This window comes from Amblyomma maculatum, chromosome 1 (assembly GCF_055883805.1).
Source record: "Amblyomma maculatum isolate TAMU_Amacu chromosome 1, ASM5588380v1, whole genome shotgun sequence".
Taxonomy (NCBI): Eukaryota; Metazoa; Arthropoda; class Arachnida; order Ixodida; family Ixodidae; genus Amblyomma; species Amblyomma maculatum.
The window spans coordinates 144430758-144441394 of NC_139344.1; the positions used below are offsets into that span (position 1 = coordinate 144430758).

The 10637-nt window shown below is 46.4% G+C and overlaps 1 protein-coding gene across 1 annotated transcript; it reads left to right on the plus strand.

Moving 5' to 3' along the window:
- The first annotated feature begins 2029 nt into the window (after positions 1 to 2029).
- On the plus strand, positions 2030 to 9520 carry LOC146204228 (uncharacterized). Its single transcript, XM_084586308.1, has 2 exons — positions 2030 to 2092; positions 9122 to 9520. Exons 1-2 carry the CDS (start codon positions 2030 to 2032, stop codon positions 9518 to 9520), a joined length of 462 nt encoding a protein of 153 aa, XP_084442434.1.
- The last annotated feature ends 1117 nt before the right edge of the window (positions 9521 to 10637 follow it).

Consider the following 10637-nt stretch of genomic DNA (forward strand, 5'->3'; position numbering starts at 1 on the left):
TTGGCTTCTCACTAATCAGAACAGCCTAGCAGATGAAGCTCCCTGCAGCAGAACCACCGTGAGCAGAACGGATCGTTGGTGCACTCTTGCCCTCGCATACTTTCTCCTCTCCTTTGTACTCCGTCTCAGCAGCGCCGAGCAATCGACGCTCGAGCGATGCTTTCGAAAAAGTGGCCGACTATGTATTGGCGTTTTCGGGAAGTCTTCCGTTATGTCTTTGCTTGGGAAATGCCAGCAGCCTTTTTCACCATCTTTGCAAGGTGTGATCGTACAAAGCATATAATTCACTGGAATGCCAGTACCAGTTCCTGCCAGCGGTCATTAATTGTCGAAAGCCCCATCATCACCACGACGTGCGCGTGACCTCAATGCTTTCTCGCGCACGAGCTCAGGTACGCGGCATATCGCCGTCAGAGGCCCTTTAACGGGCGGTGCAAGATTGGCTGCCAAGTAGGTATTCGATGTCGAAGGCAGATCGGCATGCGACCTTCAATATGCCGACAGCTGCCGCCAAAGTGAAATGCGGGGTAGCTTTCGCTCATGCCTGCTTTGGGCGGAGTTGGCAATTATTAACCAGCTCCAGCAAAACACTGAGACGCCTGACGCGTTTCTATTCGATCTTAATCCTTTCACGCATCATTTATCGTGCTTTTGTTGCCCTCAGTTACCTGTTTCCCTCCTTTTTCTCTTCATTTTACAATTGTTTAAAAAATGATCTCGCCTATAACACAGCTGTATAGATTCTCGCTTTTTTTTTTTTTTTCAGGAGCAGGTACAGCAGTGTCTGGAGTGGAATTTTTATCTATCATTCGTTTAGCTATGCCGGTCTTGAACAGCATGGCTGGCATGCGCTTTCGCATTAGTGCGGCATGCTTTTTCACGTCATCTTGCCACCGATTTTCTCACAGTGACATTTCCAGGTCGGTTAACTCCGAAATATGGGCACAGGAACAAAGGTGCGTCCCGAAGAGAATTGTCGCGGGCTTCTAATATATGGGTGCGGGACTTTTGCCCGGAGAGTAATATAGTTTCCCAATAAAAGGGCGAGTATGCGTATGTTGATAGCCAGTGAGGTTTGCCCGAAGAGTAATGTATTTTCACAATAAATGGGTCAGCATAAGTATGTTGGTAGCCAGTGCACAATTTCCACTCGTGCAGCCCTTGTCCTTCATAAGGGCGTTCATGAATGCCCCCACGGTTCTTGCTGAGCGACTGTCAGTCAAGCAGTGCTCTTACGTAACATGAATCCGGACTGAAACATCCGCTCCTTGCGCGGCGTATGCAGCGGGCAAAAAAAAAAAAAAAGAAGAAGTGACCTTGCATGTTCCTGTATTATGTAGTTAGCGCCTGTGTAAACTTGAACCTTCTTTGAAGACGTGTACCACAGGCTTAAAAAGGAGAAAAGAAATCTCTCTCGGGGTTTCAATACGAAGCTCCTATTTGATCGATAAGCTGCCGCAAGACGAAATTGATACGAGCCCTCTGTCTTTAAGCAGAACCAGGAAATTCATAAGCAGTAAACGTAAGGTGCTGGTGAAGACGACGCACTGTCCCAGATAACGCGGGTCTCGAAGGCTCCGGGCGTCAAAGCAGGACACTCAGCGCGCAAATATTTGGCGGGAAACTTCACAAGCCGGCACAGCGCAAAGCGTCGAGGCAGAGAAAAATACGACCTGTCGCGTGCCGGATCGCGATGCAACAGTTCCCACTATAAATACGCCCGTATCGCACCTTGCGATGCCTATCTGCTCGGGAGAGCAGCCACTTCTCACCGTCGACGTGACATTGAAGGTAATCAGTGCGCCCCATGTCGCCGGTTTGAGGACGACCATCCGCGACACAGACTCGGGAGGGCTCTGCCGGCGGTCATGCTCGACTTCCGCGAGCGGAACGATAAAGCCACCGGGAAAAGAAAAGACGGGTCGCGGGGCCCTTGGAAAAGTGGCGCCCGAACTTTCCCCGAGCGCCCCTGCTTGCCCAGGGGTCGACGCCGCAGTACCCGCCTACCGCACTGAGCGGGGCACTATAAATGCGAACAGCGCGCCGAGGAGCCTCCATACGGAGCTTCCTTCAGAACACTATGAAGAACACCGTGAGTACGCCACTGTTCTGGCGGTCCCACGCATGTTCGCGCCGTTGTGCGCTTCCCGCGCTTCAGTATGGACCGCTGCTCGGAAAGAGTGACTTGAATGGCAGCGTGGCTTTTGTTGCCCAGTTTGCTGTCGTCCTCTTATGCCTATAGATGGGACCTTAAACATTCAGAGAGAATTGGTAGCCAAGTGTCGAGTCCGACAGCGTAGCTCCGGGCTAGCACCTGCGCTCGTGACCAGAAGAAAAAATGGTGGCAAACCTTTTCTTCCGGTGCACAGGCATGAAGGCGTCGCGAGTGAGACTAGTTGGGATGTCGGGTGATGCGTGACACTAACCCCAGATGTTGCGTGGAAATATGGAGTGAGCGGTAATGATACCGATAAGTAGCTAGACGACAGGGCAACCTGCTTTTCCCCGCCAGCTTTATGTCATTCATGCTAGTTCGAGCTTCACGTATTTACCACAAAAGAGATTGCGGAAGCGCGCCAGTCGCCTTGTTGAATAACCGGCCAGCCGTAAGCCTGTCACGCACAGCTCATTCATGGCTCCGTTATCTTTGAGATGATGGCTCGCTACCCCGAATAATTCCGTTTTTGCTCGTTTCCGCGTGCTTTCTTTTTGCGAATTTTCTTTGAGTTTCACGCAGTTAGCGTAAACCTGCAGCTTGCACCCTGCACGCAGCACTTCTTCAAAGAATTATTCGTTGCCTAGTTTTGTCTCTGTAGATGAGCTAGCGACCGTGGAGCGCGAAGCCCCTGGTTAGTTTCATACTCGTCGCAGCAGTAAAGAAAGACATCGCTTCGGCGAGACATTGAAAGGCCAGATGCACTCATGTGGGCGAATAATCTGAGAGTGAATATTATTCATTTGTTTCGCATGGGCAGTGCTGCTGCTGCGAGGAACGAAGCAGGATTGCAATGCGATGTGGTCGGCTGACGCAACCACTCAGCACATTTTTTTTTTCTGCTTTTTTTTTTTTAACGTGCTCCTGTGCGGCATGCATATTTCGAAGGACACCTGCGCACACTAATTTAAAATGAAATGTCACTCTCCGTCCCTGGTTTACACCTCGCGGCCCACGTTATCAAATACCAATGCTGCAGCAATGCGAAGTGAAACAGTTTGGAATTGCTATTCACATCCGCAAGCGCGTTTTACCGGCTAAGCAGCCCCCTTCGTTCCTATCGCGTGTGGCCCCGTCGGGCATACATCAATGCATAAATAAACAGCGCCATTTTAATATCTACTCTTTCAAATAACCGCCGATCAGTCGCCCACAGCGGCTGTCGCTTGCACTTATGCGCTCACCGGGCCACGCATTCCAGAAAGAAACGCGCCTACTCAACCTTGGAGCTCGCTACGGTGGTCCAGGACTGTGCTTCTCGCGCAGGCGCTCTGATTCTGCAACTCAGCTACACAGAACGATAATGTTACAGCCTGAACCCGACGGCTGCTGAAATGTTGGACCCTGTTCAAGAGTCTGCGTTCCAGTCTCAGAAGCGATGACGGCGCGCGCAGCCCATGCAGTTCTGCACCTAGCCCGATAAGGAACGGTCAGTACAAAAGCGTACCGAAGGCTGCCTTATCCACCCGACCAGGCAATCGGTTGCATATCAGATGCTTTCCGTCTTGCGTGTAGCGTTGTCTTGCTTGCGTTGGTTTCCAACGAGCATCGTACCACGTGCCCCATATCTTTGCATTTTGTTTGCACTTAGCCCGCCTCAGTCGCGCAGATTGGCCGCTGACGTTGCCAGAGGTCCACCGAGGTCGATCGGCTGAGGGCAGGCGAGAAAGACTGGCCTGCCAGGGCATCATTATTGAGCATATAGGCCCGTGCGCCGCAAGGACAGATAGGGCGTCGGATAAAGCAAGGTGACCTGACAATCACACACATTCGGCCTACACAAGTAATTAGAGCAAATTGGAAACCTCCCGACGCGAAAAAAGAAAGAGCAGAGAGGCGTTTCAACTAAATGCAAGCAAAAGAAGCCCTGCTCAGAAGGACCCTGAGCTAAATTGTCGGTCTCCCACGCAGGAGGCGGGATAATTGACACGCTAATTCTTAGTCGCGTATGCAAATGTCGTCTCTGATCTGCAGGATTTCGATGCCGTCCGGTCATAACAGTCAGGCCTCCCGCTGGGCTATCCGTACCGGTTTTTGAACCGTCAGTAATACTGCTTCAGTATTTTAAGCAAAAGGAAATGAACAGAGCTATGACAAATTGCTCTCCACCGGCCCTTTTACAAACCTTAAAGGTGGCCGCGCTTTGAACTAAAGTCAGGAGCGAGTGGACCGTTGTTTCGCAAGAATGAGATCATTATGATAGCGGTGGGGGGGCACGAGCGCTGCGGGGTCTCGTTTAAGGGCTGAATGCGAAATGCCGCACGGGTGCACAGTGTGGCGGGTGTACGATCTACAAAGCGCCACCCAGCCAAGGCCAGCTTTATGGGCCCTTTGTGCAGTGAATGGAGTGTTTGTTAACGGAGTGCATAGAAGCTGCCATTCATCGCTGGCCTTTGTTACAAAAAAAAAAAAAAAAAAGAAGCGTGGGCGTTGAAAAGCGTCTATCCATAGCTGTTATGTGACCGCTCGTCTGACATGCCTGCCAGAAGTCTAGCGCTGCGGACGCTGCAACTGGCGCAAGTTGAAGTAGGCATTTTGGCCAGTCACGTGCACTCTAATGCGCTGAGCTTGAGTCGTGTGAGAAGCGTCTGAGGGGCAATGGACTAAAATCTAGCTACTGCGGAGATGATCCGCTTGATAAAACGATAAGAGAAGAATACGCTCGTATTCCACCGGATAATCGGATGCACATTTTCTATGTAGTTTAGTCGTTAAATTCATTCCATCTTCTTTTCTTTCTTTCTTTCTTTCTTTCTTTCTTTCTTTCTTTCTTTCTTTCTTTCTTTCTTTCTTTCTTTCTTTCTTTCTTTCTTTCTTTCTTTCCTTTCCTTCTTTCTTTCTTTCTTTCTTTCTTTCTTTCTATCTTTCTTTCCTTCTTTCCTTCTTTCTATCTTTTGTGTACAATCAAGAAAAATTTCAGTCACCTATTTTACTATACCAAAATGCCGCATCAAAAAATGTAAGTTGAAAGAGATTTTCAGTCACACGAAGACTTTTGAAATCACCTGGTGCAAGCTTTAATATATTCAGTGTGAACGTGCTTCGATTGAAGTATTTCAGCTCACCACAACCTTCGATTCAGTTAAGGGTTTTGGTAGCATGCATCATTTCTGTCGGCATCTAGCAATATTCGCCCACGACACATCGAACACTGCCATTTAAAGCTGCGAAACTCGCAAAACATTGCCGTCAAATCAGCTCGCTCATAGATAGAATAGCTTAACGTATCACCTAGCATGTTTGACTCTCTCCGTTTCAGGAAGACGCCGAAGAGAAATCTGTTTTCGAAGAAAATGTAGCGGGAATTACAGGAAATAAAAAAAGAGGCTCAAATATATCTACATAAGTTAAAAGCTTCTGCCAACTGGCAAGCAATTGAAAGAAAAGGTGTGCTAAAGGACAGAGAAGCAGCCTACTTTCAGAATTTTTTACTGGTAAACACAAAAGTCGAACAGAAAATTACTGCATTTTACTAAAAGTGCCAAGTACAGAATTCATGCGTGGAGTTTTCAGTGTTGTAAATAAAATGAAATGAATGTCTTTAAAACGTATTTTGATACTTGTAATTTACTCTGGCTGAGAGTAAATGGAAAATAAGGGGCTGCGCGCTCACTTCACTTAAGCAAGCATGCCTTTAATCTAGCGTGCCATCTATCACAATCTAACACATTTCAGTGCTGTAAAGCACAACTTAGCGGACATGTTTAAGAATGAAACCAGAAGGCCGAAAGGAAGGGCGCAGTCAGTGGGCTTTCTGGAAATTTCAGCCTGCTCGTTTCCAACCTTTCGATGATTGGTTGTCGCATTTATTAACGGTGAAGGCATACAGATGAGTAAATGATAATTATAATGATAATGAAGTTTATTTTCTTTCTAAAGAAAGAGGGGGCCGGGACAAAAGGCCAATTGGCCTGACGAGGTCCCAGCACCTGTAACAGTGGCAGCGGTGCATTGATGGAGCAGATATCCTGTTGTCAGTGCAATAACGACCATATCAGTAGAAATATTGTAACAATGCGTGTCTATCGGGGACAAAAGTCTCTGGAAGACACGTCTGGCAATTTTGGACTAGAAGCACGATGTAAACAAATTAGCTCCTTATTTTTCTAGCACACATGAAAGAATTGAAGTCCAACTTTCACATCGACAAGTAAGGTCCGAGATTATTGGCCGATACGAAAGTTGTGCGCTTTGGTTGCAGTTTCCGCGGTCCACAGAATTTTGTCTCCGATAGTCCGTAAGTTAGGATCCGTACAGCAGTGATCACTCCGAACCTGCACATGTGTACTGCCTCACAGTTTTCATTAAGTGAACGCGTAATCAGCGTCTCATGCCGGGTCCGTTTTCTTCTGTCTGCAGATGTACTGTCGCGGGTACTTGCAGCTCGATGATCTTCGCAGAAAAAAGCGAACGTATCACGTGGCAGTTTAGTTGAACCAGATTTATATCTGAAACAATAGCGCTAAAAAAAAAAAAAAGGACTGCAGGGAAATTTGTCTTGAATTGAAAACCAGCGCGAAATATATCAATTCAAAAATTGTGTGCAGGAAGGCCAGTATACAGTGTTCTGCAACTTTATCGCAACCGTCTTGGGAAATTTCCCCACAGGTCGAGGCGAGAAAAGTTTCCAAGACGGTTCCGATAAAGTTGCAGATCACTGTATAGATATGTTGGCATTAAGAGAAAGTGTAGATGTATTGCTATTCTTTGTTTTTCCCTTGTCATGAACATCCACGTGCAAACGCAAATAAATGCTGGGTAACATAGCGCATTTTAACAACTTCTCTTCGTCGTAAAAAGAAAACCGATTTGGCAATACAAATTATAGGTGATAGCTTGTGTACAGCCATCGAAAAATCGTGATACGTCAAAAATATAATCCTAATACATAAGGCAAGTGAAAAGAAGGAAAAATGCAATAAACATACCAATACAGAACCAATGTAAATACATGCGTTTCCTTGTCAAATAGAAATAGAACGCGCATGAATACAAAGTGCTCGAGCGGAGCGTCGAGACGTCTAAGAGCCTGTAGAAAACACATTTTTCAACAACTGAAACTAGTTATTTTTATTCTTCACTAATTTTCTGTTTAATCAACGTGTATCCTAGTTAGTTCAGCATTTAATTGCAACACATTACCCGTTATAAATGTTATGAAGAGGCGGCAGCTTTCGCAATGCTTGCCTGTTCTCTATATTTTCTACATCACAGGCTCACTTACATTACACTAAATCTGTTTCCCTGTAGAATTGTGAGCCCAAGATGCTCGTTTTTACCGCTTCTTCTAACTTTCTATGGTAAGCAGTCGAGTCTGGTTAGACGTTCGCGGTGCATCGGAGCTTGACTTATCCAACACTATACGTTTACTTTCCAGCTCCTCCCGCTTGTTTCCCTGTTCCTCCTAGATATTCAGATCAGGAAGTGGAGTATCCGAGCAGGCAGATATCCTGCTTCGCGCTTCTGATAAACTATCATTTCCCTATAGGCGCTGCGGTAGCTCAGAAACTGTGGTGGTGTGCGGCCGAGCACAAGGTCATTGGGTCGAGTTTTGACCCCCGGAGCCGCATTTCGATGAAAGCTGGGTGCAAAAACTTCCGTCTAATGATTACGATTAACAAACAAAAAATCCTGAGGGTAGCAAAATTAGTGCAGAGCCTTCGTGGGCATCACCGCTCACATGCACAGCTTTAGTACGTATGTTCGGGTATAGTTTCTGATCACCTGCCCGGACTGTCCAGTCATTCTTTCGAGAGGCACAAGCTTAGAAAACATCCCCTTTTGACAAGGGCTTAAACGACTTTGAAAAGCACCTTACATAGATGGCGCAGCCTCTCGGCTTCTGGTAGTTTTTTTTTTCCCGGCACCGTTGAAGGCTGGAAGCTACTGTGGCATGTCTCAGAGCGGCACGAACAACCAGAGCGATCAAAGCGGAGCCGTGTGCTTCAGTGTGCAGTCCTCTGTGTGTGTGGTTTTTCATGGTCGTCGGTCGTCTGGTGTATCAGCCAACTGGTGCTTTTAACATTCAGTGACCCGAATTGTCGCTCTGACAAACCACAAGAACGGCAATAATGTATCGAGAAGAGTGTTTCGGTGACTATACACTGTAAAAAAAACCTGTGTGAAATTACAGGATTTTTTAAAGAAACTTTCTGTCCCCTTACAGAGAATATGTGTTCTACTTCGTTTACCGAAATACGTTTACAAAAAAAAAAAAAAGAGTAATTTTCTGTTTTCCAGCCGAAACCTCAATTGGAAGGCAAACAAATCGATATATATTTGTCGTCTGTTCTGTTTTCTGCCGCAACACATTTTTACTTGAATAGTAGGTAAATGCTGAATAGAAAGCGAAATGGTATGACAGCCCCTAAAGCGCTGTCGGACGAACGGCTATGTAACAATTTCGATTCGAAAGAATGTAACCAGTAGCGCCACATTGAGGTCCGTTGTTGGTTGGCTCCCTTCTACAGCGGTATCTGTTAGGCATGTTTCACATGCCTCCTTTCGGTGACCTGGCAACTACTGTTGCGTGGCCAACTTTATGGGTGCCGTTGAGTATTGCCAGCTCCGAGAGATATTCGTGAGATGGAGTTGGCCAGGCTTTAGCTTTAGAAATGGCGTTCATTGAATAAATTGGCGCTTAATGGAATTTTATTGTTGTTACAGGTATTAAACGTGAAATGAAAGATCAGTAAAAAAAAAAAAAAAGATATATTTTCATCATACTTTTCACTGCGACACAAAAGTAAAAAACAAAAAAAAAACGCCGTATAAATGAAAATTTCTATCAGTTATAAACAGAAAAAGCTGTAAAATGACAGAAAAAAATTAAAAATAGAAACCATAGCAGAACAGAAAATTTTTGTATTTTTCAGCAAACATTTTTTACATTCCTCACTGTTGCAGCTGTTCGTGCTGGGCGTTGCGGCGCTGTGCATCGCAGTTCATTTGGGCCGCTGCGGAGACGTGGGACCGGGAGGCCCCGGAGACCTGCCCTTAGGCGGCTTCGGAGCAGGGCCCCTGGGCTTTGGCCCCGGTGCGGGTCTTCTGGGGCTTGCTGCCCCGGGAGCGCCACTTGCCGTGCCGCTGGCTGCTTCGGTGTCCTTCGTGCGGCAGCCGTTCGTTCGGATCGGCTACGTGGCGCGGCCCGTTGTCACCTTCATTCACCACCCTGTGGCCACCGTGAGCCACACCATACGGCCCGTTGTAAGCCTGAGCCATGCTCTGGTTGGCTCTAATGTGCCTCTGGCTGGCGTGGGACCAGGGCCTGGTGGCCTGAAAGGTGGATATGGCTGGAAAAAGTGAATCACTCGCTCTCCGGTGCCGCTCCCTTGTACAGGAGAACATCTGTATACAACGGGCTGCCTCACTAACTAATCTTCGTCGGCTCGCCAACCTCTCATCGAACTAAAACCATTGAGCCTTCGCGCCTGGCTCGAAGCAACGTCGTCTTCGTCGCGTACTCAGTATGTGTCTAGCGGAGTAATTTCAAACATCCTGGTTTCCTAGTGGTGTAAATAATTGACAGTATTGCAGGAAAATGCCCCCCATTTGTTGTACGCGCGTTAGGAGTTGACAACAAGGAATAGGAAAGCTTGTGGTCCCTTGCACTTTTGTCCGCTGTTATTGTGTACTGCGACCACCTTAAATTCTGCCCTTCCGATGATAACAGGGTCACATAGTTATTTCTTTAATTAATGGGTCGTAAATCCATTCGAAAGCTTTGTGAAATAGTTACGTAAGTTTACATAGGCCTCTACAATATTTCAGAGTGTATTCAACGCTTAGGAGCAATGCGTATATAGAGGAGGCGCAGCTCGCTCTTTTCTAGTCGTGTTCATACCACAAGAGTGTACAGTGAATATTTTTTAATCCATCCACCAGAATGAAAGTGCTGCCAGTTGTGTGTTGCATGCATCACTCTCGTATATTGCATTACACGTTTATTAAGCGCATTACCAGTTCGCGCTTACTATAGCGAGCGTTCAGGCTGTAAAAAAAAAAAAAAAAAAAAAAAAAAAAAAAAAAAAAAAAAAAAAAAAGCGGGACACAAACTATGCTCCTATTCTTTCTGGCTCATTTCTTCGTTGTATTCAGAATAAAAGTGATCCCAAGAAATCATTTCTACCAAGATCCTCATCATTTTGCTCAGTCATTAAATATGCTCCGGCAGTGAAGCAGTGAATATATAAATAGACGTGATGTTCACTTCAAATGGCGTGTAATTTAGGTCACCATGGTGGAGTCAAGTAAGACGCGAAATTTTACAGTCAATGCCTTTTTTTATATGTTGCTTACACATTTGGCAAAAAAAAAAAAAGGCGGGGGGGGGGGGGGCTGAGGAAAAAGGCTGAGTCGTTTGACGGTGCCTCTTGCCCGCTACATGATCAACAAATATAGAAGATACATTAGTCCGGCCCGC

Bases quoted from the DNA above. Each gene is read 5' to 3' on its own strand.
- LOC146204228 (XM_084586308.1), top strand. From the start codon at position 2,030: ATGCGAACAGCGCGCCGAGGAGCCTCCATACGGAGCTTCCTTCAGAAC. The intron at 2,093-9,121 runs GTGAGTACGCCA...TCACTGTTGCAG, and splicing joins AGAACACTATGAAGAACACC to CTGTTCGTGCTGGGCGTTGC.